The sequence below is a fragment of the Castor canadensis genome, chromosome 13 (assembly GCF_047511655.1).
Source record: "Castor canadensis chromosome 13, mCasCan1.hap1v2, whole genome shotgun sequence".
NCBI classification, from domain to species: domain Eukaryota; kingdom Metazoa; phylum Chordata; class Mammalia; order Rodentia; family Castoridae; genus Castor; species Castor canadensis.
Window position 1 is genome coordinate 74,915,479 of NC_133398.1, and position 26,606 is coordinate 74,942,084.

The 26,606-nt window shown below is 35.9% G+C and overlaps 1 protein-coding gene across 1 annotated transcript in view; it reads left to right on the plus strand.

Annotated features, from left to right (window-relative positions):
• Positions 1–26,394, plus strand: part of Tmc1 (transmembrane channel like 1) — a 125,952-nt gene extending 99,558 nt beyond the window's left edge. The window contains exons 14-20 of the mRNA XM_074052182.1: positions 190–318; positions 8,685–8,752; positions 13,036–13,275; positions 16,817–16,942; positions 20,268–20,346; positions 20,443–20,494; positions 26,372–26,394. Of these exons, the coding sequence (XP_073908283.1) occupies positions 190–318; positions 8,685–8,752; positions 13,036–13,275; positions 16,817–16,942; positions 20,268–20,346; positions 20,443–20,494; positions 26,372–26,394 (717 nt within the window). The remainder of the gene's footprint in view (positions 1–189; positions 319–8,684; positions 8,753–13,035; positions 13,276–16,816; positions 16,943–20,267; positions 20,347–20,442; positions 20,495–26,371) is intronic.
• The last annotated feature ends 212 nt before the right edge of the window (positions 26,395–26,606 follow it).

The window sequence follows — 26,606 nt, forward strand, 5'->3', positions numbered from 1 at the left end:
AATTATTGTTAAACTTACAAAATTCAGTTGAATCAGTTTTCATTTACTAGGCCTGCCTACCTTTTTGCTTCTATCATTAATTAGAGTCTTTAAGCTGATAACTTTTTAGAAGCACGACAGAGTTAATGCCAACTCTAGAACTATTTGAAGACAGAAATCTGTGCGTTAATATAGATAATATCTCAACAGGAATTCGTGAGGTTGACTGTTTCAGATGTACTGACCACTTACGTCACAATCCTCATCGGTGACTTCCTCAGGGCGTGTTTCGTAAGGTTTTGCAATTATTGCTGGTGCTGGGATTTGGAATATGGATATGTAAGTATACTGTTAATTTTTCTCTCATCAGTTTTTCTTTTGTGATTCATCATTTACACACAATATGTAAAAAGTGCACCTCAGAGTTTGAGGGATGAGACCACCTTTTTAGATGTCAATAAGTGAAGACCAGTGAGTACAGTTATAATTCAGAAGGGACCAAACTTAAGTTTCATGATTTCTAAAATCAACGTAGAATTAGCACAGAATGGTTAAATCAATGGACCTTGACTTGTCTGTTAAATTTTTGAACTCAGGAAATCTTGGCCCCATTATCAGCCCCTCCCCATGAAGCTGGCTGGTGTTTCTAGAAGTAAGGAAGAATGGATACAAGCTGCATGTTCTATTAATTCCTTTGATTTCTGCTGTACTACTGGACAGCTATAGGTCAGTTCCCATGCAGTAGACTGGGGGAAAGGATTCAGTAAATATAGTGCTTGCTTTATGAAGCTCACAGACTAATGAGGGCCTGCCAGAGACACCAACAGGGGCCTGTGAAAGTCTCAAGGAAGGCCCTGCTTGCTGACTGGGATCTGCTAAGTGGAGAATTCTGGAAGGAGCAGCTTCATTTCCTGAAATAATGTACGGTTTTCTCTAAATCCCTCTGGTTGCTGACTCCATGGCCAGCTTCTCTCTATGCTTAAGACCAAGTCCCGTTTGAGTTCAAGGGTAGCAGTAGACTGAGCTCTATCACATTGCAATGTTTTCATTGTTCCTTTTTCACAAATGTAACTGGCTCCAGTTATCCTGGGAGATATGTACTAAGGGAGGATAAAACTCTGCTTAAATACACCTGTGGTTTTCTAAGTACTTCATTTGAATTCCAAATACTTTTCTGGGGTCTTCTCTCTTCTGTATGATCTGCTTCTTTTCTTTCTCTGTGTGTTCATCTGGTGCAACCTTTGCTCTTGTTTTGTAAAGTCTACAAACATTTGCTTCTTTTTCTTATGTTCAAATATGAGATGGCCCTTGTATTTGCACTCACCTTTTCTCCCTCAAGAGGTGGACTACCCCAGAACTTGGTATGGCTACTTCATTCCCGTCATTAAGTTAACATGTCACCTCATCAGAGTTCTGTGAACATCCAATCTAATATAGCTCATCAAGTAGTGTCTATTTCAACTTGCTTTGTTTTTTCAGAAGATGTTCAACTTTTTGCCATATCCTATACAAAATGTTCTTATTATCTCTCTTCCTCTTTTAGAATGAAAGTTCTTTGAAAATAGAACTCCTGACCTCTGTTATTTGAGTCAGGCTGGTCACATGGCAGGTATTATGTGTTGACTGACCAGTTGAACTTGAAACTCTACCTCCTGCCACCATCCAGGCAGCACTTGCCATGGAGAAAACTCTTCTTCCTTCCAGGGAAGTACCCATGGAGTTATTCCAGCTCAGTGGTCTGGAGCCAGTGATGTTTCTGTCCTCACCAGTGAAAGAATATTTTTTATAGCTGATCTCCCTTCTGTCGCATACTCTCTAGTCTCTGGACAAGTACTACATTTAAGACTGTTTTCAAGACTCTGGGCTAGATCCTCTGAGTATCTGACTTTGATACAATGCCTCTTATTAGGTGATCTCTATCACCCTCACTGAAAGTACCTTCCGAATGAGCCAAGAACAGTTAGGTAATGCTGCCTGGTGTTCGAAAATGAGGTCATGCTATGGATCCCGGATGCTCTTGTGCTGCTTTCCCATTGCTTCTCTGAGGTAGTCAGCTGGCTTCATTCCATTCCTATTTTCCTTGCCTGACTCAGCTCTTCTGGGGTAGACATAAAAATTGCCATTTCTTTCTTAGACTATTGTTTGGCTCTTGTTGGCCTTTTATCCCTTGCTGCTTTCTTCTTAAGTGGTAGAAAATTTGACTACAAATATGACGTCAATATAACATGACCTGGATGCATCAAAAACTGTAATTAAATAACTGTAATTTATTATTTATTGAGTGCTGACAGAGCTCTTGGGTTAGTACAAAGTACAGGAAACAACTTTCTGTTTTAGGTCATAGGGAAAGAATTTTCTCTCATGTTACCTTTGGAAGAGTCTTTGAAAGAAAACTCAGAATCAAAACATGTTTTAAAACATTAATATTGGATGATGTATCTTTGATGTGGATTATATCATCAATGACCTAGCAAGTGGATTTGCTTACCCACTTCAGTGCCTAACTAGTGCTAACCACTATGGGAAACCCGTGTGCTAGGTAATGAGTGAATATAGAGATGTAAAAGATGTTGCAAACTGGGCCTGCAGGCTAGATACAACTAGCAGATAATTTTAAAAATATGGCTGCCCAGTTTTGTGCTACTATTTTTTTTGGTTTTTTTGTGGGGGGAGGGAGCTTTAACCTAAAATGAGGGCTGTCTTGCTTTTCTTGACAGATTGGAAAGCCTGACAATATCAGACCTATCTTCCCACTAGGGAGACATTGGCTAGAGTTGAGAAATCACTGCCCTCTGAAGTAGAAATACTCAATTGTTTTGGAATTTGGAGTGTGTGTATGGGGGGGAGGGGGAACAGAGAGATGCCTCAATGCAAATGCAAAGGCATTATGGGATGAGTTGAGCCTTGAAAGATGATTAGGATTTTAAGAGATAGAAGAAGACCTTCCTGGTGGAGGGAAAAGTGAGTGAGTCAAGGCCCCAGAACTGAAAAGTATGGATAGTGCAGACACAGATGTAGAAATTGAGCTGGAGCCGTCTTGGAGAAGAGGCTGATAAGGATGTTTACCTACTATTCTCCTAAACTTGCTAGCTGACAATGAGTTCCTAAAGCACCTGTCATGCAGGAAAGGAGAACCTGAGATGAGCTGGAAAGGTACTTGAAAATTCTTTCAGACATGAAAAGCATTGTCATTTTTGACATCAAAAAAAAGATCATTTCTTTTTTTCCCTCAAAAATAATGAAGATTCATTGTGAAAATTTGGAAAATATAGTAAAGCTAAATATGAAAGTAAAAAGAAGTGGAAAGTAATTCCACTACTAATGAGATTATTTTGATTATCTCAATCAAATACTGTTGTTATTTATATGTAGATAAGCAAGTAGTATGTATTTGTATATAGTACTATAGATTTTCATAATATATGCACATGTATGTTTGTATATGTATATACATGTGTCTGTGCATGTATACATATGTGTGTGTGTATATATGTGTGTATATATATATATATATATAGAGAGAGAGAGAGAGAGAGAGAGATGACTTATATACCTACTTTTTGACATCCAGTAATGACCATCTCCTCATGTTATTAACTGCTATTTTATAACATAGTTTTGCTTTTTTTGGTGCTGGGGATTGAACATGGGGCCTTGCTCATACTAAGCTTATATTTTGCTACTGAGATACAACCTTATTCTCTTATACCATGTTTTTTAACCGGTTGTTTGATATTCTACAAATAGATGTATTATAATTAATTTAATCAGTTTTTATTTGTTAAAAGAAATGTGTCTATCATTGTTATAAGTGTTATGATATTTAATTATATAAATATAGATAAATATTTTTATGATAAATCATAGTGGTATGCACAAATTATTTTCTTAGGATAAATTTCCCTAAAATGAATTGCTCAGTCATAGAGAGAGATTCTTTTAAAAATTCCATTCTCTTTTATTACAACAACCTCTATGAAAACTGAACTATGCAGGCACTGGCTAGATTCAGAGATCCATAAGATGCTTGAATAGAGTAGAATTTTGACATAATTAATCAAAATGCCTTTATTATTTTATAAGTGAAAAATTGACTTAGTGAACTGAAGTTAGGTTCCTAAATTCAGGAAGCTGGAGATTAATAAGGGTAATGACAAAAACATGTTAAATATACTGAATTATATCCACTTACTTGCATCCAAGTAAGTGTGGTTAAATCAAACCTGGATATTTTTCCAGTAAAATACTTAAGGCCAAAACATTATCAGAACAAACATATAAAGATGAGTTGGGGTGGGACTATCACTAGTTTGGACTAAACTAGACCATGTAAGGTAAGTTACTGTTTACTAAGCCTTCTCTAACCGGTGATACGTCCCGGTGATTCCAAAGAGACAGTCGAGTCATGTGGAACATAATGCTTTGCTCCCAGGAGGAAATTTAGAACAAGATGAGGCTGCTTATAAAGTCTTCAGGTTGCCTCTAACAGTTCAAAGAAGAACACCTTTACTTTACTTTAATTTGGGTAATACATCATCCTTATAATTTGGTAAGATACCATTCTTATTATTTATCAATAAAGCAAGAATAAAAAGAAATTGAATTGAGTGCAGAGTGTGGGATAAGGGTATGTTCAATCAAATTTACTATCTTATATTTTTACAGAGATCCTTACTTAATTTATACAAATTGAAAATATGGGAGATTTCCTTGAGATTCAGCAAAGAAGGCTCACAATTCTCCATAAATAATTGACATGTGATTGACAGACCATCTGAGCAGATTTCTAATCTTACTATATTGTTTCATATTATATTATTATATAGTACTTATGTGTCAGAAATGCTACAGAGTACCTTATGTCTATTATTCCATGTAAACATACCACCAATGATGTGAAGTAGTGATTTTATTCATACTTTATAGTAAACTGAGTCTTAGAGAATATTAAATCACAAACGCATAGCTGGTCGGTGATAAGATTAGGCCTCAAATTCATGTCTAATGAACTTCAAATCCATCAGTCAGATTTCCACCATGATGAATTTGATGAATTTGAAAGACTTTGCCAGTGAATGAGCCAAACCTATGGCCTTTTGAAGTCAAGGTTACTTTCAGAATAATGGAGTTAGCAGGATGGTTTGGGATATAGAATTATAATATAAACTGATTTTCCATAGTTAGGAGTGTGGAATTATTAGGTTGTCAGGAAGCTAGCTAATTCAAGTCAGTAAGAAGGCATGGGCATCCCTTGAGTTGCTGAGACATGGGGACCAGGACAGTACAGGCTCTGTTTAAAGTTGTTTTCAAATACGTGAGCTAACAGGATCCTACTCTCAATGAAGGTTGAAGTACAAAGCTCCAAGAGCTGAATCATCCTAGATAAAGCTAAGGTAACTCCTAGATCAGTGGTTCTCAAACTGAGCCTGGGAAAATGCAGCATTTCTATTCATTAGCTCTGGGGCAGGATCAGAGAATTAAGTTTTCTTATGAGCTCCCCAGGAGTGCTGCTGACTCAGGACTGGAGACCACACTGGAGAACCACTGCGCTACAGCCAAGGCCAGGCCAGCCTGCAGCTCCAAATAGAGTGATTCCATCTGTGGGGATTGGAACTTGTGTGAAAAAAGGTCAGGCAGGGCATTACAAAGACAGAATTAACTCTCTCTGAAATCCTGCATTACGTTTCATGGTATCCATACGTTGGCAATCTGTTCAAAATAATTAAGTTTGCAGGAAGACAATGGCTCCCCCAGCTTTTCAGTCCAATGAGTACCATATGTCTTCCCTCTGGGAAGATGACTGACTTTAGCCCACCATGAACAAAGCTCCAAAATTAAGACAAGAACACTTTTAATCCTTTGACTATTATGGTCCTCTGCCCCAATCCAAATGTGTTCTTCTGTTGCTGGTCTTTAACAGTATCAGTAAGATGAGTGGCCATTAGGGAGCTTAATATACTTCTCTCATTTGAATTATATCCTTATCTCAGGTTTCAAGAAAATATGTTTTTTTTTCCTGAAGTATAGTAGTGTACCTTTGCTTTTTTCTACTTCAGAAGCAACTAAGCAAATATATTGCAAATTAATTTATGTCATGAAGTATTATTTTAATATTTTAACATATGTTTATCACTTCATGTATTTTTCCAGTCTACCTCTAAAAAACTGAGACTGAATTTTACACATATGTAACTTTTTGGTTACTCATGTTTGATTTTTAGAGTGGGGTGTTCTATATTTAATGTATGAAGTATTAAATTCCATTTCTAAAGTGTTTACTGAGAAGCAGTTCTTTAATAACTGGGTCTCATTTTCAACAGGTGTCCGCTTTTTAAATTAAAGAGATCTTAGAAATAGTTCTATAAAGGACCAATAGTCAGTGTTTTAGATTTTGCCACCATTATGGTCTCTGTTGTAACTACTAAACTGTTGTTTTAATCTAAAACAGTTATAGACAGTGTATGAATGAATGAACATAGCTACCTAAAATAAAATTTCATTTACAAAAGCAGATGGCAGTCCAGATTTGGCTATGGCCAAACTGTGCAACCCTAATCTAGTTTATTTCACTAATTTATCAGTGAGGCGACTAAGGCCTAAAGAGGGAAGTGACTGGCCCAGCTCGCTTCATTAGGAAATGGTGGGGTAAAGTCTAATTCTCAGGTTTGAATCCTAGTTAAATGTCTATACCACAAGACTACACAGTACATAGGACTCCTCTATATCATTCCTGTGTCAGATCAGTTCTGATCAAAGGTTTTCTCTTTCAGCTGCTCCAGCTGCATGGTATATGACAGCAGGGATTCTCAGTGTGTCCTTTATGTTTTTCTGCCAACCATTTGTGAAATATACCTTTAAGAGGTTTATATGTTTGTGAGATAGTTAAGAAAATAAGCATGAATAAAGGCTGGGTTTTTTTTTTCTCCATTTTCCAACTTTTTGGCGGGCTAAATTGTGATACCATTATAAAGAGCCCAAGGTTGAAGGTTTGATTCTGGAACTGACACAGAGAAAAGCTGTGGCAAGGTCACAGATGGCATGGACTACCTGACTAATCATTTTTCAAGTGTGTTTTGTGATTACACAGGGCTTGAGGAGAAAAGTGTAGATGATCCAGGGAGAAATACCCCCATAAAAGGAGACAGACTTGCAGTTCATATTCTGCAGTTGAGAAGAATTTCTTTTTTTCTCTGTGGAGGACACATTTTTTATTGTTGATTTTAGAAGAAAAACTGTCAACCAAACCTCTTTGCATCCTGTGAACATTATCCTTCTAGAAAATCTGCAAACTAGATTTAAACACTTTATATATCCTCTACAGTATCTTGTACTAATTTATTTTTAAATTATCCAGGTCATCTTTGCCTTATTATTATGCCATATTTGCTATTTATTCCCTAAATCTGTGATGGGGCAGATTGCTCATATTGTTCAGCTGTAAAGGAAAGTGGGACTATTGCCTTTGGGGAAAATGATGAAACCAAAGCTTGGATTCATGAGACTTTTGAAGCAAAGAACTTAAATTTGGGAATAGTTTTGTTGAAGCTCCAAATGAGAGATTTATTCTATCTTCTTACATATATATATATGTATGAGCTCTAAAGTTTGGACAAAACAGATATTCTCGGGTCATCATATTTGTGTGTGAGAGTGAGTATGTGTTGGGAGGGGAAGTTACCTGAGGATTCATATGGGCTGAAGCACACATGGAGATATTAGGATATGAGGCACTACTAAGGAACTTTCTCTTTGTAGCCTCTCTCTCAGGGTCTTCTTTGCCCTCTCACTTCATATTGGCTGCTCTCTTACTCTCCTGTTACCAGTTAGTCAGTCTACTCTGAATTCTCTATCTCAAACTAAGTAGGAGACAGTAGTATTCTCTTGCTTGTTAGCAGACCTCCATTGATAGCTTTCCTGCCAGGATGCCCAAAGTGTCTCTTGGAATCCTTTAGCTGAGCCACCTTCACACAGATGCCCATACTGCTTAAATTTTGTTATACTTCTTTTTCTGTATTTATTTTGTAAAATTATTCACATTCTTATTGAAAAAATTGCTAAATATACAACACTTGCAAAAGAAAAAAAAACTCAGTCTATCACTCCCATTTACTGATTGCTTTTCAGTCTTTATTTATTCTTTCATATAGGGTTGATTAAAAATAATGAGTGTAGGGTATATATTTTTTGTTTTGCATTAGAGCATAGTTGTCCTTCATGTAAGTATTCTTCCAAAATGATTATCATTAGCTGCAATAATATATCATGGTATGTTGTGCTTATAAGCCAGTGTTGAACACTTTGATGATTTCATCATTCCTTTTTAAAACTTATCAGCATTTCAGATTACTTTGTTAAGATAAATTCTAGAAGTAGACTGATAGAGTCAAAGAGAATGAGATTTCTAAAACTTTTGATAGGTACGTCAAACTGTTTTTCTAAAAGTTGGTTACAATTTTTACTTTTACCAGCAGGGTATAAGAGCATGAATTGTCATAATTTCACACCATTGAATGACAGCCTTTTTAAGTGAGTCATGCTAAGTTGAAAGTGTTACTTTCTTATTACTTTATATATTCTATTGATTATTCTGCTATTGTTGCTGAAGGACAGCATTTGGGAGCCTAGTCATGCCTATGCAGAAGCACTTGCTGCTTGATTTTCACCATTTGAGATGCTAATCCCATGATCACCTCTGTTTTCTCTAGCCATCATACACAGAATTTGACATCAGTGGCAATGTCCTGGCTCTCATCTTCAACCAAGGCATGATCTGGTAAGCCCAGCTTATCACCTATAGAATAGTCTCTGAGGTCATTATTGCAGAAAGCTGGAATAGGAGGAGATCACAGTTTGTGGGCTCTAACTCACCATTTGCCATTGCAAAGTAGATGGCTGTGAATAGTTTACTGTTTTCATATCTTAAAGTTTTGTCTTCAAATACATCTTCCTGTTTTGCAGAGTGTTTCCTTCATCAAATCACGGCAATTTGTGTTCTGGTTGGTAGATTTTTTTGAAGACTATCTTTTTGTATCATAGGACACCATGTTGTAACAGGGAAACAGCAGTGATCACCTGTTAAGTGTGAAATGCATTAACACAAGGCCTTTTGCTTCACAGATTTTATTTTCTTGTCATTACTAAACATTGAAAATACATCTAATTTTAAAAAATATATTTTAAATACAGATAATTTAAAAAATATTTTACAAAATCCAATAGTCTATAGAGACAAAAATGTTATAAGAAATTCAAGTTCAAAATATGATCTTCATTTTGTAACTTGTTTTATAGGGCCGTTTGCACATTTGAATTGTTTCTTTTGATATGAAAAGATTGTCATATGTTTTATTAAATGGAAGCATTTTCACTTTAAATCCTGACAGGTTATGATAAGTTGATATAGAAGAAAACATTTTTGAGTTTAAAAATTGAATCACAGCATTTGATTTGTCAGGGGACCATGTGTCTTAGAAATCTGTCACTCTTAACTAAGAGCACCCCAACTCACAAGCAGCTGCAGTTGCCCTGTTTTATCCTGGAGGCATGTGTATAATTTGGAATGTGCTAACAACCACACCACTGTCCTACCACAAGTGCCAGCATAACTTCAGGTTTCAAGTAAATTTCGTACATTACTCAGATCCTTTAACCACTACTCATCTGAATTATTAAAGCTCTATCTCTTGATAGGCTAGGCCCTTTTGTAAACATTAAGACCATCTTGCTTCAACATAAATACTACTCTTAAGGGCTCATCATCCTGCCAGTGGGGACTGTCAAATTTCTGTGCTTCTTCTGAACCAATATGAGGAAAATATAATATAAAAATCTTTTTTCTCTGTTGCCAGATATATTTTAAAATGTAGTCTGTCTCCGCACTTTGTAAATTTTATAAGTATGGCTCAGATATCCAGAGATTCATTAAGGAGTGTGATGCATTTTTTGTTCACCATGCAGGGAGGAAACTCATGGTGGCCCAAGGAGAAAGGAGAGCAGCTCCTGTAGGTTCCAGTCTTTCACTTTCTGGAGGGGAATCTGTTGTTGTGGCAGAAAATGGCTAACATGGCTATTGGAGTACTGAGAAACCTCTGCCTTATGTCTGTGGCTTTCAGACAGAGTCATAAATTCATAATGAAATTCTGAAAAATCTAAAAATCTTTTTCAGTTTTCTCAAGGACAGACTCATTATCAAAATCTGTATATGCTGCCCTTTCACATTCTATGTACTCATCTTCACACATTGGTCAAGCTTGCTTCTGGTTAGTTTGATAGGAACTTTTAACAGTGAATGTTTTGTGAGTGTACAAAGATATTCACACACATTTTCCAGATTTCAAGAAGCAAAGTAACTTATTGTTCACCATGAAGTCCAATACTCTTTTCTAACTTCCAGGAAGTTGGTGAGGGAGTGGGGATGTGGTGCGATAGCAAGGTATATGGAGGGTGTAATTTAAGATTAGTAGACTCACTCTGCACAAAGGTGATTACCAGGTAATCATACTTGGTAACTCCATTATCTCATGAGGCATGAAAATCTGAGATTCCTGAGTTAGCCATTTTTGACAGAAGCAATAAAAAATTATGGGGATTTTGTATTAAATTCTATTGGTTTGTGACTAGAGACATTCAATTACTAGTCTAGGAGTTGCTGGAGAGTGGAATGCAGATTTTATTAGAGTCAAGACTTATAGATAAAACCCATTATATTATGAGTTGGCTGAATGATCATAAACCTTCATTTACATGCTTATTTTAACATACATATCTTAAGTGCCACAATAATTATAAATTATGAAAGCACATAATAACAAGCAGGAAGTAGAGGGGCAACTGAGAACACACAGTGATATGAAAAAGAAGAGTTTTTTGTATGTTGCCCCAACCCTGTCCCAGTTTTGTTACCATTCCCTCCTCATTTTCTTAGTTGATCACTTGTGAATAATGTACCTGACATGTACATAGTCCTAGGGTGATAAGGAAAGCTAAATAAAAGAAGCTTTCATTTGATTTTATTTTCTTGGAAGAAAAGCATTTTATAAGATTAAGATATTATAATGATTTTCAACTGGCAGATGACAGGATTAGGTCTGGGTAATGGACTTAGTGAGCAGAGCTGATTAGTAATCATGAACAAAGATAGGATAAGCATTAACATTCAGACTTTATTGTACCACTGTTTATCTAGGTTGTTGTTATTGAGTCATTTGTTTATAGTGTCTATGTGATAGTTATTTTGAACTTTGTTTACCAATAAATGCACATATATGTAATATATATGTAGATAACCAATGCATATAGACAAATAATGCCCACTTATGAACTTGTATAAAAAGGGGTGGTTCTGAATTACATGCAGAATTTTGTCTTAGATTCAATTAAGTTGTACATAATGAAACAACCTTAAAATCATGTCCAATATAAGTTGGGGGAGATCTCTGATCCTGTTCCTCACCTTCACTTTAGAGACCTAGACCAATAGAATAGAATCTGCTTGAACATTGCTGTTCACTACAGCAGGGAAAGAAGAGAGCAAATCCCACATGAGGGCTTGTAAAGTTTCCATCCAGCAGCGAGATAATCTTATTTACATCTATATTTTATTTTCCAAAACAATATTCAAGCCTGGTTTTTAGAATGAGGTAAATTAATCACCCCCCACATGTATTACATCACAGGTATTGGTATTTTGGAACATAAATCTTGGACTTTATAATTCTGATCCATCAACTGGGGATGTCACCCACTTACTCCTTTGTTGAGTTTCAACTCCTTTCTTGCTGTTTATAACATAGCATGTGCATAGTGCTATGTTATACTCTACTTTTCCATTAAAAATAACTTCCTACAATATTCTTGGTCAGTTCACTGTGGCAAATATCATTAAAGATCTATTGTCTGGAATCTTTACCACAAGATAATCTTAATTGTGGCAAATTCCACTTCTTAAAGGAATGAATTAACTTTGAGTTGTACAAGTTCAATTGTAGCAGGAGCTAATTTCTTCATCTAACTCAAATATGCCTCTGTAACATACCAACTTTACATTGAATTACTATACACATTTAGGGAATACAAAATGTTAAACTTACCAGAAATATTGAGGGTTTTATTATATTTGGGTCAGTTAAAAAGATAGGGCTCTACTCTATCTATAAAATATATCATCTTTTTGGTTTTGGACTAATAAGATACAATTCATATTTCTTTGTGGAATAATTGGATTTTCCAATCAAAGAAAACTGAAATTTATTTTGTTGAAATAATCAAATAACCCATTAAGTAAAAGTGACCTCACCTAAGTGGTTGCTGTTAGCAATGGTAGTTTTACACACTTTTTAAAAGGCATATTCACAAAGCAGTAGATTTCCAGAGTAAGTTAAGTCAGAAAGTAAGAATATAAGCTAAATTTGAATGGATTGTGGAATTTTAATCTCAAAAACACATAAAGTTAGCTATGAATTATCAAGAAAATATAGTATTATGTTATATAAACATCTCTTCCCAATCAGTCCAAAAGCACCAGACCTGCTATCAGAATGATTAGGAGCAGAAAAAGAAAAGTTTATTTAATTTTTTTCTCATTCAATAAGCAAAAATTAATTACCCATAATAAAAATGATCAATCCAAATGTGAGTTTATTTGAATAGAATGAGTGGCTTTAAGCATCAATTATTTTAAAAGTTATATCTTGAAATATGTTAATGATGTGAGTATGAAGAGGACATTGAGTTTGTTTTGGAATGAGAAGAAAGACAAAAAACAACTGTAGCATATTGTTTACGCTTATAGTTTACTAATGGTGATAAGCAGAGTTAGTTCACAGCATAATTTCTATGAAAGAATTATGTATATTATACCTACAATAATGGAGTAAGTGTTAAAATATGTATGAAAGACAGAAATACACAAATTTATTTACTAAAAATGTGTGGTTGAATGTGGCAAAACAGTTTCTGCCTTTGGAGAGAAGAATGATATAAGAGTATGTAGATGCTTTGTGACTTCCTTACAGAGTAAAGATGCAAAATTGAGCAAATCTTTGCTTTTTTTAATAGGATGGGTTCCTTCTTCGCTCCCAGCCTCCCAGGCATCAATATCCTTCGACTCCACACTTCCATGTACTTCCAATGCTGGGCTGTGATGTGTTGCAACGTTCCGGAGGCCAGGGTCTTCAAAGCTTCCAGATCTAGTAATTTCTACCTGGGCATGCTGCTGCTCATCCTCTTCCTGTCCACCATGCCCGTCCTGTACATGATAGTGTCTCTTCCACCATCTTTTGATTGTGGTCCTTTCAGGTCTCTTGTTTTTAACTTTTTTACTTAGGCATAGTATTCATTTAGGGATAGAAGTGGGAATGGCCACACATTTCTATGCTATTTTTTTTTTTAAACAGTGACATTTTTGGTTGGTACAAATGAGACCCTTTGGGTATTTAGGACCATCGTGTGACAAGGAAAGTCTTAGTAAATTTCCATCTGTTTTCTCACTTGATGATCATAAAAGAAAAAAATAATCTATGCTCTGCCTGAATGAAATGCAGATGATGGATCTGAGCTGTTTAAATATTAGGGTATAGCTATAAGCAAGATTGGATTACAGGAGCCCAAATTTGAGTTTTCCCAATGCTTACCATCACATCCACACATAGTCAGCTATTGTTGTATCCCATGTGTGTTACCATCTTGGAATAAAAAAGGGAAATTGCCCAAACATTACCTAGGAAGTGGAATCATTATTAAATAATAATGAGTATAAAGAGGGTCATGTAACATGGTTCAAAATGCTACATTTAGTAGAAAATAATAGTGTGTATCTGAATTCTTCATACATATTTTTCCAAGTATCACTCCAGTCCATAATCAAGGTTCAAGAACCTTGGATTATCTTTGATCCAAGTTAATTTTTCTAGTCTCCATGACATAGTTCACTTTATGACACATATCAAAAAGTCCCTGGGATATGGAGGACAGGATTTCAATCGCTACAGGCCTTTAGCAATGAATCTACCACAAGCTCCCCCAGAATCTCTGTGTGTTGAGTTACTGACCAGCATGCATCTGAAGTGAAAGGAATGAGAATGCAAAATGCCATGTCAATGACAACCACGATGCTTTGACCACATATAATTTTCTCTTTATGCTGTCAGACCCATGTTATTTCACTAAAGTTAAAAGGTTTGTTGTCCACAGACTAAATATAAAAGAGGCTTTTATGTTGTTATACCAGTGACCTGAATTATTACTTCACTGGAAAAGAAAAAAATATATAAAGCCAGAGGATGGAGCAAAACTAGATGGAGTTATGTCAGACTCAGGAAATTGATGTCAACAAGGCCAGTTCATTTCAGTGTGTGTGTGTGTGTGTGTGTGTGTGTGTGTGTGTGTGTGTGCACACGCACATGCGTGCGGTTGCATTTCAAAATGGGCTGAAATAAATAATGCAGATAGTGACATCTGGAGACTAAACATGAAATTACAGTCTTGAAGTAGATATGTATCTTAAATTTGAAGTCTTCAGTAATTGAAAATTATCCACAGTTCTTTATATTCAGGATCACTTTTAAGGGTACTTCAGCTTTTTAACTGGAAGCCAATTCTTCTCAGTAAAAACTAGTAAAGAATCTTAGTTGATTAGAAGGGAAACCATACAATAGAAGGTTATACAGGTGCATTTAGATTTAAAATACCATTGAATTAGATGTGCAACGCTAGCACAATTGTAGCTTTTTAAGCTCTTACTCCCCATGCTCTCCTTATGTTACACATTGAGTTGCTCTAATTTTTACTGAAAAAGAAAATAGTTTGCAGTAGTATCTGACTTTCTTAATTTTCAAACTTAGGTAAAATTGTTGCATGAATATCAATATTTTGAGATTAAAGAAATTTAAACATTTTCAGAGGAGTACTGGGAAAAGGGCATGCCTATGTTTAGATAGTTTATTTTATTGTCTTTTTCCCACTTTTGGAGCAAAAGGATGTTACTTTGTCTGCTCTAAGGGTTTAAAAGTCTGTTCTGCACTAAAAATGAGGTGAGGAAGCACCTTCTTCTGGCTTTCCGTCCTAGGAACTAGGAATCTGAGATGTTCACTTCATCTACTTACTTAGTAAAAGTTGCCTGATACTTTCTGATTCTTGGTTGGGCAATAAATCCGAAAAGATGAATTTGAAGTAGGTTAATTTGAAATTAGAATTTTGTTTGCAAATTTGAATTTGAGGACACCTCAGTGATGACCAGTTGTGTTCAGGTTGCAGGTGTATTTTCAGGTAAGGTGGCTATAGTCTTTATCCGTTCAGCAAAGCAATTTGATGAGGCACACCACCATATTTTGATGAATTTTCTAGAAAATGATTCCAACAGCAACTAAGTAGGTTTCCCTTAAATAGTTAGACAATTTAAAAAGTATTTCTTTGATGTCCAGATAAGACAATTCTTCTAATTATCATAGCTCGCTGACATTTGATATGTCCCTCACCTATGTCAATAATTCTGAACACCTTGTGGTTCTCTAGCTTCTCATATGTCACCTTGCTAACATAATGACAATTTTATTTTCACTTACTGCATAAATAGCATGTACCAGGTAACATGAAAATTGTAGAAATATTTTAACACTGAAACAAATACTGCTTATAACATCATAAACATGAAATAACAACTCTCAATATTTTGGCATTTACTTGTATGTTTTCCTTGTATTAAGATTTTTATAACTTTGATCATACACTAAGAACTGGCTTATATAGAGCTTTAACAGTTAACATTATACTATGACATTGCTATTACATTATTCATTTGTAATTAGACTTTATGTGTCTGTACAGAACTGTAATTTGTGAAGCAAAACACAAACACTCTATAGTCCCATGACTCCTGAAATTACTGTTGGTTGATAGACAGTACTAGTTAGATCTGGAAAAAGTAGTTCTCTGCTCTGGCGCTTGTGCATCAAGTTCATTTCATAGTTGAAAATGTCTAAAGACTAAAAGAAACAAAAGAAAACAAAATATACTTGATGTTACACTGGCTTTTACTATGAGGATACATATAATTTGTTGAAACACAATCCAAATCTTTTATGAAAAATTTCAATCTTTTATCGTAGGATTAATATACAGATATGGAACAAATAACTTGGCATAATGAACATTCTGTTACAACTCTACATAGTCTACATGAAGTTAAAAACATCCTTCTCTCATATTTATAGCTTATAGAAACTGATTCTTCTATTAACTTAATGGGTAGTAGCTGGTTTTCACTGGGGGCTGTCCAGAAGAAGAAATATTGAGGGGCAAAGGTGTACCATTGAGGGTGGTTACCTATTAATAGCTCTGATAAAGATAGTCTGGAGGAAAATGGAATGAACACTATTGCATGGAAGCAGATATTGGATTATTTGTGAACTTTATTCTGCCAGGTTATTTCTTGTGCTCATTTTCAAAGCCAATTAAAAATTGTGTGCATTGTATACTCAGTCCAAAGCGCATTCTCTAATAAGAACAGCTGACTGAGGGGCAGACTTAGGAGCTATTACAAAATATATTTCAATCAAATTCTTAGAAATACCACATTAAAACATCTCTTAGTGCTGTGGGTTTTCCCCTAACTGCTTGTACCATGTGCTTATGTTGGGATAACATTTCTTGTATCTTATTCATTAGTTGACAAAATGATGTCAGAGAATCAGGATATATAGCTAAATATCAGATTCTTAACCCAAAATACCTAGACTGTATTTGAGAATTTTTCTAGTTTCCTTGCTGTGACCATAATTATTCCATTTGTTTTAAGCAACTCTCCCTTTTCTTTCTCTCTCCATTTCTCTTTTCCTCTCAGTGGCAAAAATAGGATGTTTGAAGTCATTGGTGAGACTCTGGAGCATGATTTCCCAAGCTGGATGGCAAAGATTTTGAGACAGCTTTCTAACCCTGGACTGGTCATCGCTGTCATTCTGGTCATGGCGTATGTGCTTCTCTTTTCATAGAAAAAGCCTTTGTAATTTTCTTCTGGTTCCTTTTATGTTTCAGCCTTTTCAATTTTTTCCCTTTCCCCAAGAGTTGTGTTGTAACCTAACCTAATCAGCGCTGATTACTTGATGGTGAAAGCTAAAATTCATGAGCCATATTCTGATCCTATTGGATGTAATTCATGGCCATCTGCAACTGTCTTTGCTTCCCGAGGATTATAAGATTTGTTCCCAAGTAACCAAACTAATTATCAGTAAGCAGAAAAAGCAAGGGAAACATAAATGCTAAATGCTAAATCCAATCAGCACATTGAGCTTCCCCCGACAATACAGCCCCCACCTCTTGTTCCATAAAGCAGATGGCTGTGAGTATACAGAAATGATAAGCCTCTAAGTTAATGTTTTCCTTGGGGTCCTATAGGCTATATTTTAGGGCTAAAAGCCTAAGATGTCTTAAAAATCACCCCACCTTTCTTCCTAGAGAGCTGTCAGTAACTATATGACCAGGATAATAGAATTAGTGGGCCAGAGGGTCTTAGAAAGGTCCCTTAGTCTATCTGTTCATACTCAGTACTGATTTCTAAAAGGGAATTTGTATGACTTGGCTTCTCACTCTTTGTCACAACAACTAAACTTATATTTTAAGTAAAGATATGTACTTGCTCTGGAAAAGCCAAGAAAACATGCCCTTCCTTTCAACCTTCCAGTTCCTCCTAAACAGAAAGTCTGAAACTGCCACTGCTTTCAGTCAGGGAAGGCAGGTATTAAGCCACCTTCAGGGACACTTTAGAAACAAAGGTGATGGAAAGGATGGGGCCAGTTTAAATAGGACAAGAAAATGTGAGGGAGGAAATTCTCACTGGTGTGAAGTAAAGGAGCTAGGGATTCTGACCCAGTTATTGTTACCATCAACTGGCATTGTCATAGTCACAACCACATAAGAGGTTATCTTTTTCAGTTTTATAAATTAAGAAAGTGATTTACAGGAATGAAGTGGACTTCCCTAAGTGAGAAAGATAATAATGTGACAATATAGGGCTTAAAGTATACCATTTTTCAGTAAATCCAATGCTCACTCTTTTTCACCAGGACATCTATGAGAGAGGCTAGTAACCCATAGAAGTAATTAAACAGTAAAACAGATTACTATTATATGGTCAGAACCTTGATCATGGGGTGTTGTTAAGAATCTGATAGTGAGTCTCTGGTGGAGATGTGTTAGAAAATGACCTGCCCAATGCAACATGTTTCACAATATGGCCTTCAAGTGATTGTTTTTCTCCACATTTTCATGATACAGTGACTTATGAGAGCAAGTTTATAAGTGTCCTTTGAACTTTGTCAAAACCCTATTATAACCTATAGTGTTATAAATGAGGTCATGTTTAAACATGCACACATACATATACAAACAATATAAAGGTAAGATTTTGTTGCCATGTTATTAATTTATTAGGAAGCAGATTTGTTTTTAAGCAAAGGAGCAACATTGCTCAAATGTCACTACCTAAAGATCTGTGAAGTGTTCTAAGGGGGTGGAAAGGGAATCAATGCTGCTGTTGTTCCTAGCACTATCTATGCATTAGCTCCTTTAATTCCCCTAATAATCTAAGAAATTGGTTCCATTTATTATATTATCACTAGCACATGTAAGGTCTGCCCTAAATCAAGTGCCTGATCAGTAGAATTGAAACTCCTGTCTTCTCACCTTGCTTTTTATTTCCTCCACTCATTTGCACTAGAGTTTGGGACCAATGGAGATGTAGGAAGGCCTAGGAACCACTTGTTAGGGATGGTCTAGACTTAAGGCTTGCTTTTCTTAATTGGTCAGATATATTTTAGGTCAAGAACTGATGATCTCGTATGAGTACTTAGGTAAGCATTTAAATATGTAAAACACATTCTAAGTTCATGGGCTATAGAAAATAGTGTAGGCAAGGCTCTGGGTTCAACTCCAGTACAACAAATAACAACAACAGAAAAAAACAATTTGGGAGCCAGATATTATGTGGAGGCCATAGTTTGCCAGCCTTTGATAGAAAGGAAAATTGGCAGAATGTAAGGGTTAAATCAATGGCCAAAAGGGTTGATATTTAGCTCTATGCTTCTGATTTGAAACCTAAATTTCAGTTTATTATTGACTTGATGTTTTCAAATCCCGAGGTCTCATCTTTATGAGGCTCCTACAACTGGTTTGGCTTTTTATTACCTTTAAATAGAGGATGTTACAAGCATTTTGAATTTCCCCGATGGATTCCATTAAATGTGCTTGGATGGTTGTTTTGAGTATTTGAGTGGAAGTCAGCTTAGAGTTTCGTTCCTTTTGAGATAAGGAAGTAATCTGTGAGGAATTCTCATTAACGACACATTTCAAAAAGGTAATGGATAAGTGGAGAATTCCAGAACTGAAAGTGACCAGTGAGATCTTTGAGTTCACTTTCTAAACCAGGAATATCCTTATAATACACACACACACACACGCACACACACACGCACACACGCACACACATGTGCACACGCACACACGCACACACATGTGCACACACACACGCACACACACATTTATTGAGCACCTATTTCATGCCAGATATTGCCCCAGATGTTTTCATGTATGCAACTTCAGGCAAACTCCAGTTAATCATAAAAGAGGTAAACAAGCTCAGCTAAGCCATATCAATAATTGTTCTGCTAGCACCAGATGGCTCATACAGGATTTTATCTGGCACGTTGGTGTGCAGAGGAAGTGCGCTTGATATTCAGTTATTTGCCACAAAGAGCAGTGTCAACTGCCTTTTTTGTTTTCATTGCATCTTTTCCTCTGTTCATTTTTACTTAAGAGAAAATGAACATATTTAATTTTGCAGAATTGTAGGACTGGAAATTACTTTTTCTAGAAATGTAAATGCCATCTAAAATCTAAAATTATTCCTTTATAAAACATTTTCATTTTGAAGAAAGGAGAAATACAAACAATATATTCTATGGAATTAACATGGAAAAAATCCATGTTAATTAACTGTACCTATGAGGGTTATATTCTTAGCTGTAAAAGTCGAAGGAGGGAATTTAAGGCAGGAAGTCATTTCCCCTTTTATTAGACACATTTCCTAAGGCTTGATAGACTTTCCATTTTCTTGGATGCCATGAACATCAATTGAAAATGTTGCTTTTAAATGTCAACACATTTCCAAAAAGATGCTGATATGGGCAGTGTGGAATAGTGGATAGAGCACCAGGCTCATGTCAACACTCTATGATTTAATTAGGGGATTTTTGAGGAACTGAAAAATGCCACCAATTTTATTTTATTTTTAAATTTAGTTTGACCATCTATTATCTCAATGCTACTGCCAAGGGCCAGAAGGCAGCAAATCTGGATCTAAAAAAGAAGATGAAGCTGGTAGGATACAATTTATTTTAAAAGTACTGTCTTTCTTGATACTGAGTAGTAGAAAACAACAGAAAATATGATATTCTCTTCTTTCTAATTGTGTAGCAAGCTTTGGAGAACAAAATGCGGAACAAGAAGATGGCAGCTGCACGAGCAGGTTAGATACATTTATATTGGAATTTTTATTTTCCTAATAACAGTTAGGAAAACTGCTTTTTTATTTTTTCACATGAGATATTTGATGACAATGAGTATTAGTAAAGTCATTTCACAATCCACACCATCCATCTCTTTAGCCCTGTCAGGCATCTTATGCATGGAAGTTGGTTTATTTTCCTAGTGGGAGGAGAGGGAGAGAGAGAAACAGAGAGAGAGAGAGAAGACAGAATTCAAGAATGAAACTTAACAGTATGTGGTAAAAAATATGACCTTAAAAACTGATCTACAATAGCCATATATGATGGCTCAAATCTGTAATCCCAGCAGAGATTGGGAGGATCATAGTTCAAGGTCAGCCCAGGCACAAAGTTCATGGGTCCTCCATCTGAACCAATAAAAAGGTGGGCACAGTGGTTCACACTTTTCATCCCAGTTACGTGGGAAGTATAAACAAGAGGATTGTGGTCCAGGTCAGCCTGGGCATAAATACGAGACCTTATTCCCTAAAATAATGAAAGCAAAAAGGGCTGGGGGCATGCCTCAAGGAGTAGAGTGCCTGCCTGGCAAGCATGAGGCCCTGTGTTCAAACCCCAGTACACCAAAAAAATTGACTGAAGCAGATGAAAAGTTTTCTCTAGGATATGCATATAGCAAGTGCAATTAGTTCTTGTTCTATTTTTACACATGAAGGAAACAGTGAGAGGATCTCAAAAGGATCCTTCTCCAAGCTCACCAGCATTGATTGTCAGAAACCTTTTCAAATCCATTAACCTTTATAATTTTAAACCTCCCCAATTTTCAAACTACAGTAGCTCCTCCAACTGCAGAGTGCCTGCATCTACAGAGTCAACCACCTGCCTGTTGAAATTGATCAATTGTGACTAAACATGTACAGATTCTTTTCCTGTCATCATTCCCTAAATGATGCAGGAATACAGCTCCAATCTGTGTACCTGTGGTGGGGATCTTGGAACCAATCTCCTGTAGATATCGAGGGATGACCTTATTCTAATAAGGCAGATTCCTATTTGCAAAAATAATTATGTGCTTTGAGTCTCTCATGAAAACTGGTACCTAAGAACTTAGTGAATATCTTTCCCAACTTTATCTTCACTCCTAACTTTAGAATTCTTTGTAGTAGTAGAAATTGGTTTACTTTAAGAAGGAGAAGTTTATTAGTCACAAAAATGACCAGGGGAGTGGCTTCAGGACATTTAGAATATGCTCAGTGCTGAGCCCATTTCTCTGTGAATGTCTCAAGACCACATTCTTTCATGTTGGCTGACTTTTATGGCAGCAGGAATGGACACAGACACCTCCAAAGCCATGAAATTACACTGTAATTTCCAAAGGGAGTGAGAATGTGATTTTGATTAGCTCTCTCAAAACTACCCAGGTCTCCTTATTTTAATACTGACCCCACCTGGGTTATAATGTCACCATCATAACCCTGATGGTTATCATAACTCTGAACCAGTCACGATGTCCCAGTGAGACTATAGTGGACTGATATATCTGGACAGGACCCCCTCTTGGAGGTGGGCTTTGTCAGTTTTCCTGAAGCACATGGAATACACTGGAAAGGGAATGGTTACTTAATAAAATGGAAAAGGATTTTTGATATCTACAAACAACATGTAGTCAAGATACTGGGTTTTTTTTGTTTGCTTTAGGCTTAACCTTAAAACATTATTTTTCTATCCAGCAGGCAGAAGTGTTGCTAGGTGCCAACTTGAATGGTTACAGTGATTTACAGTTAGGAGACTAATCTTTTCTAATTTTTTAAAATCAATACTAATAGGCACATAGTTAAGAGTCACCTACAAAGCTTATTATGAAAAACAGCATCTCTTTTTGCCTCTCCTACACTATTATGCCTTATTTCCCTTACCCATACCTTACTACTCAAAGATGGACTCTTTCAACTCAGTTGATTCTTTTGGTATTCATCTACAATTGCAAATTTTGTTACATTTTCCTGACTTAATTTTATTATCAATAAAAATTATTAACACAATGGAGATAATGATTTGGTTCTTTTTCATTCCAATTTCTCCATACCTTCTGCCCATAAAATTACATTATTATTTTTGGTTAGGACAATGTACTTTTTTATGGTTATGTACATTTTCATTGCTGAGCTATGTTGTAAATTATGATTACTTGCACATACTTACTAATTTTCTCAGGATTCATAATTGTCTCTTTTTAAGCATTTCATTATTTTTCTATGTATATATCAGCAATTCAATCTCCAAATCTCTGTTCTTTATTGAATTATACTCTCAATGTATTCAGACCTATTGGGTTTTCTGTCCATTTCATTTCCTTTGAGAAATCTTTCCTAGAATCATCTGAACTCCAGTCTCTATTGGTTCTCCCTTTATGTCTCATATACAGCTGTCTGTCATCTTTCTTTTCCTTTCGTTCAACAGTATCATAATTCTTCAGTTCTGTTTTAGAAATGCTGTCTTCCATTTTCCCCAACTTCCTCTTTCTCATTTTGTTTACATTTTGGGCAAGAAACAAATGTGAGAGGTACATTTTCTGAGATTTTTGCATGTCTGAAACTATCTTCTTTCGTTATCCCTCTTGACTTATACTTTGGAATATAAAATACACATTCCATTGCATGCTTTGTTTCAGAATTGCTATTGGGAAATCTAAAGCCATTCTGATGACTAACCTTGATTGGATAATTTGTATTTTTGTTGTTCTGTTGTTTTACCTGCCTGAAAATTATAGGATCTATTTCTTATCTCCAGTATTCTAAATTTATTTATGGCCTATTTTCCATGAATCTTTTTCATTCCTTGTGTGCTCATCAGTAGGCCCTTTCACTAATGGATATTCATGATTTTCAGTTGCATGGAATTTTCAATTAATTATTTATTTTCATTTTCTATGTTCTTTTTTTTTTTTAGCACTCCTATTATTTGGATATTGAGTCTCTTGGACCAGTTAGTTTTAAATTTCTTCTTTATTGCACTCTGTTTCTTTGCTTTATCCATGAATATTTCCTAACTTTAATTTTCAATGTTTATCTTGGCCTTTCCATTTTAGCATCATTATTTTACCTTCTGCAAGTCATTTTGCTGTCTAAACAACATCCATTGCTTCACTAATGGCGATAATAACTTGTTTTGCCTTTTTGAGAATATCAATAACCCTTTTTGACGTTTCTTTACCTTTCATAGTCTCTGTTTTCTTTAAGTTGCTTGTAGTTTCTTTCTTCTGTTGGTGTCCATTAGAGCCTTTTCTCAGGTGGTGCATGGTCCTTGATGTTCAGGGTACACAGCAGGGTTTGGATGCTGTGTGAGTGAGGCTTGTAGATGGGTCTCCAAGGAGGTCTCTCTCTAGTCTCTTTGATGAACCCCAATGTCAGTATCTTTAGGGTTTTTTTCCTGGAAAGATCAGATTCCTCAGAAAAGTCACTTCTAAACTTCTGTCTGGAAAGTAAAGATTTCTTTAGCAAAAATTGTAGCACTTGAATTGGGAAGAGGGTAAGGATGTCAATTTTTAGCTCATAAGTGATCATGTAAGTGCCTGCCCCCGCCCCCCCTCTGTCTTCACTGCATTACTTCCTGTAGTCTTGTATCCTTCAACATCTCTTTTTACTCTTTCAGGAAAAAAATTCTTCCAGTCTTCTGCCACATTAAGGAAGGAGGTGGTTACGCCTTTGTGCCAACTGGGGAGAGCAGATCTGAGGCTCTAACTGCTTCTTAAGTAGACAGTTGACACATCCTCTTTGTATTGGTTCCTCACTTCCAGAAGTATCTGTGTCTTTTGAAGATTTTGCTGTGTAAATTATGTTGCTTCCCATCGTTTCTCTCTCCTAGTTTAGTATTTCTGGTTGCTTAAGTTGACAAATCACTCATCATTAGTCTATCTGGTTTTCAGCTTCCAAATTTCATTCTGTTGTTTCCTTTTTCTTTTTTAAAAACATTACTGGGTTTTAAACTTAGTGCCTCAGCCTGTAGGCAGGTACTCTATGACTTGAGCCTGATCCTAGTCCTTTTTTCCTTGGCTATTTTTGAGATAGGGTCTTGAATTTATGCCAGAGCCAGCCTGTACCACAATCCTCTTATTTATGCTTTCCAAGTAGTTAGGATGACAGGTGTGCACTTTTCATTGATTGAGATGGAGTCTTGTGAACTTTTTGCCTTGGCTGGTTTCATACCACCATCATCGCAATTTCTGTCTGCTTCCTTGGTAACTAGAATAACAGGCTTGAGCCACTGCACCTGGCTACCATTGTTGTTTCTTTTCCTGTTCTCCAGTTCATTGTAGGAAAAGAAACAATTAGAAAAATAATTCTGAATGTTCGTGTAGGAGTGGGAAAATTCAACTGAATATATTTACTCCAGAAGTATCTGTTACTGCTGAATGTCTTTTGGAGATTTTGCTGTGTAAATTACGTTGCTTCCTATCTTCCCTTTCTGATGGTTTAGGATTATGATTGTTCAAATTGACAAATCACTTATCATTAATCTGTCTGGTTCCTAGCTTCCAAATTTCCCCATTATTGCTTGTTCTTTCTTTCTCTTTCTTTTTTTTCTTTTGTAAAGTAATACTTGTAGGTGCTCTAGCTCCTGAGCCAAATACCCAGACATTTTTGCTTTGGTTATTTTTGAAATGGTATTTTGTGTTTCTGCCCAGGCTGACCTATACCACAATCCTTGATTTGTGCTTACCATGTAGCTGGGATGACAGGCATACACCATCACACCCAGCTTTTATTGCATGAGATGGGGTCTTGTGAATTTTTTGCCAAGGCTGGTCCATCCTCCCAATTTCACCTTCCTGTATATGTAAGGATTACACGCCTGGCTAACATTGTTCTTTTCTTGTTCTCCACTTCCTTGTAGGTTTTTTATCTTTTTTATTGTTGTGCTGGGTGGGGGTACATTGTGACATTTACAGTCTATCAAATTTCTTACAATCTATCAACTATGTCATCATTGAATTCATCCCCTACATCATTCTCCTTTATCTCATCTTCCCCCATTCCTGGATTAGTTTCAACAGTTATCATTTTCCATGTATATACCCGTGTACACAGTATTTGTACTGTATTTACTCTTCTTGTAGGTTTTTATATACCTTCTCTATCCTAGAAAAAAAAGTTTCTTGAATGTTCTGTGTGGGAGGGTTAAAAATTCAACTCAATGTATTTACCTTCATAGCCTAGGCAAACCTTCCTATTTACTACATCTTCCTATTTACTAGCAATGATTTTATCTTCACTATGACTCTGCTTAACCCACAGTGCTAATCTGGGGAGTGCTTACCTATTGGGATAGAGTCTACCTTATTGGGGACTGGTTAGCACTATCTAGTCTTGCTGGGAATGAGGGATTAGAAGCATGTATATCACACATTCTGGGAGTGTTTTTGTAACATTTAACCTCATCAAATTAGTGCTTGGAGTGAGTAGAGAATTCAAACTTTTATGACTTGAATTCTAATAAGAGTTATTTCTGTCTTTATTGTTTAAAATAAGGGTATAAAGATATTCCCATAATAGGCATAGTCACTCAGCAAATATCTTCTGAATATGTATGGGCAATGAGGAACTATTTTATCAGAAATATTTGAAAGGAATAGCTTTTTATATTCATTGTATAAATAATAATTATGTTACCAAATAAGCATCACTTTCATTCTCCTTTCTTTAGAATTTGTGAGTAGGTTGTAAAATAAGAAAAAGAGAAATATTTTGAATATAAAAATGCTAAGTAGTATAGCAAAGTGGATCACACTTTGAAGACACAAATTTCAGGTCATCTCATTCAGAGCCATTAAGTGAAATGAAAGTTAAATTTTCATTTGACTCTTTTTCATTTTTCTCTTTCTCTCTCTCTCTTTAAAATAGCTGCAGCTGCTGGTGGCCAGTAACTTTCACAGAGCTTGAGGGCTCAGAAGCACTCCTCATCTTCCTGTTGAAATATAGTATACTCTGTGAAGGCCCAGGGAAAAATGTTGGGAGTTGCGTTGTTCTACCACTCATATGTTATCATGGTCATGCTGGTCCATCATGGCATCATCAGTTCTTCTTGAGCAAGAAGGATCTCCACTTTCTTCCATATTCAGGATTTCCTCCAGCACTG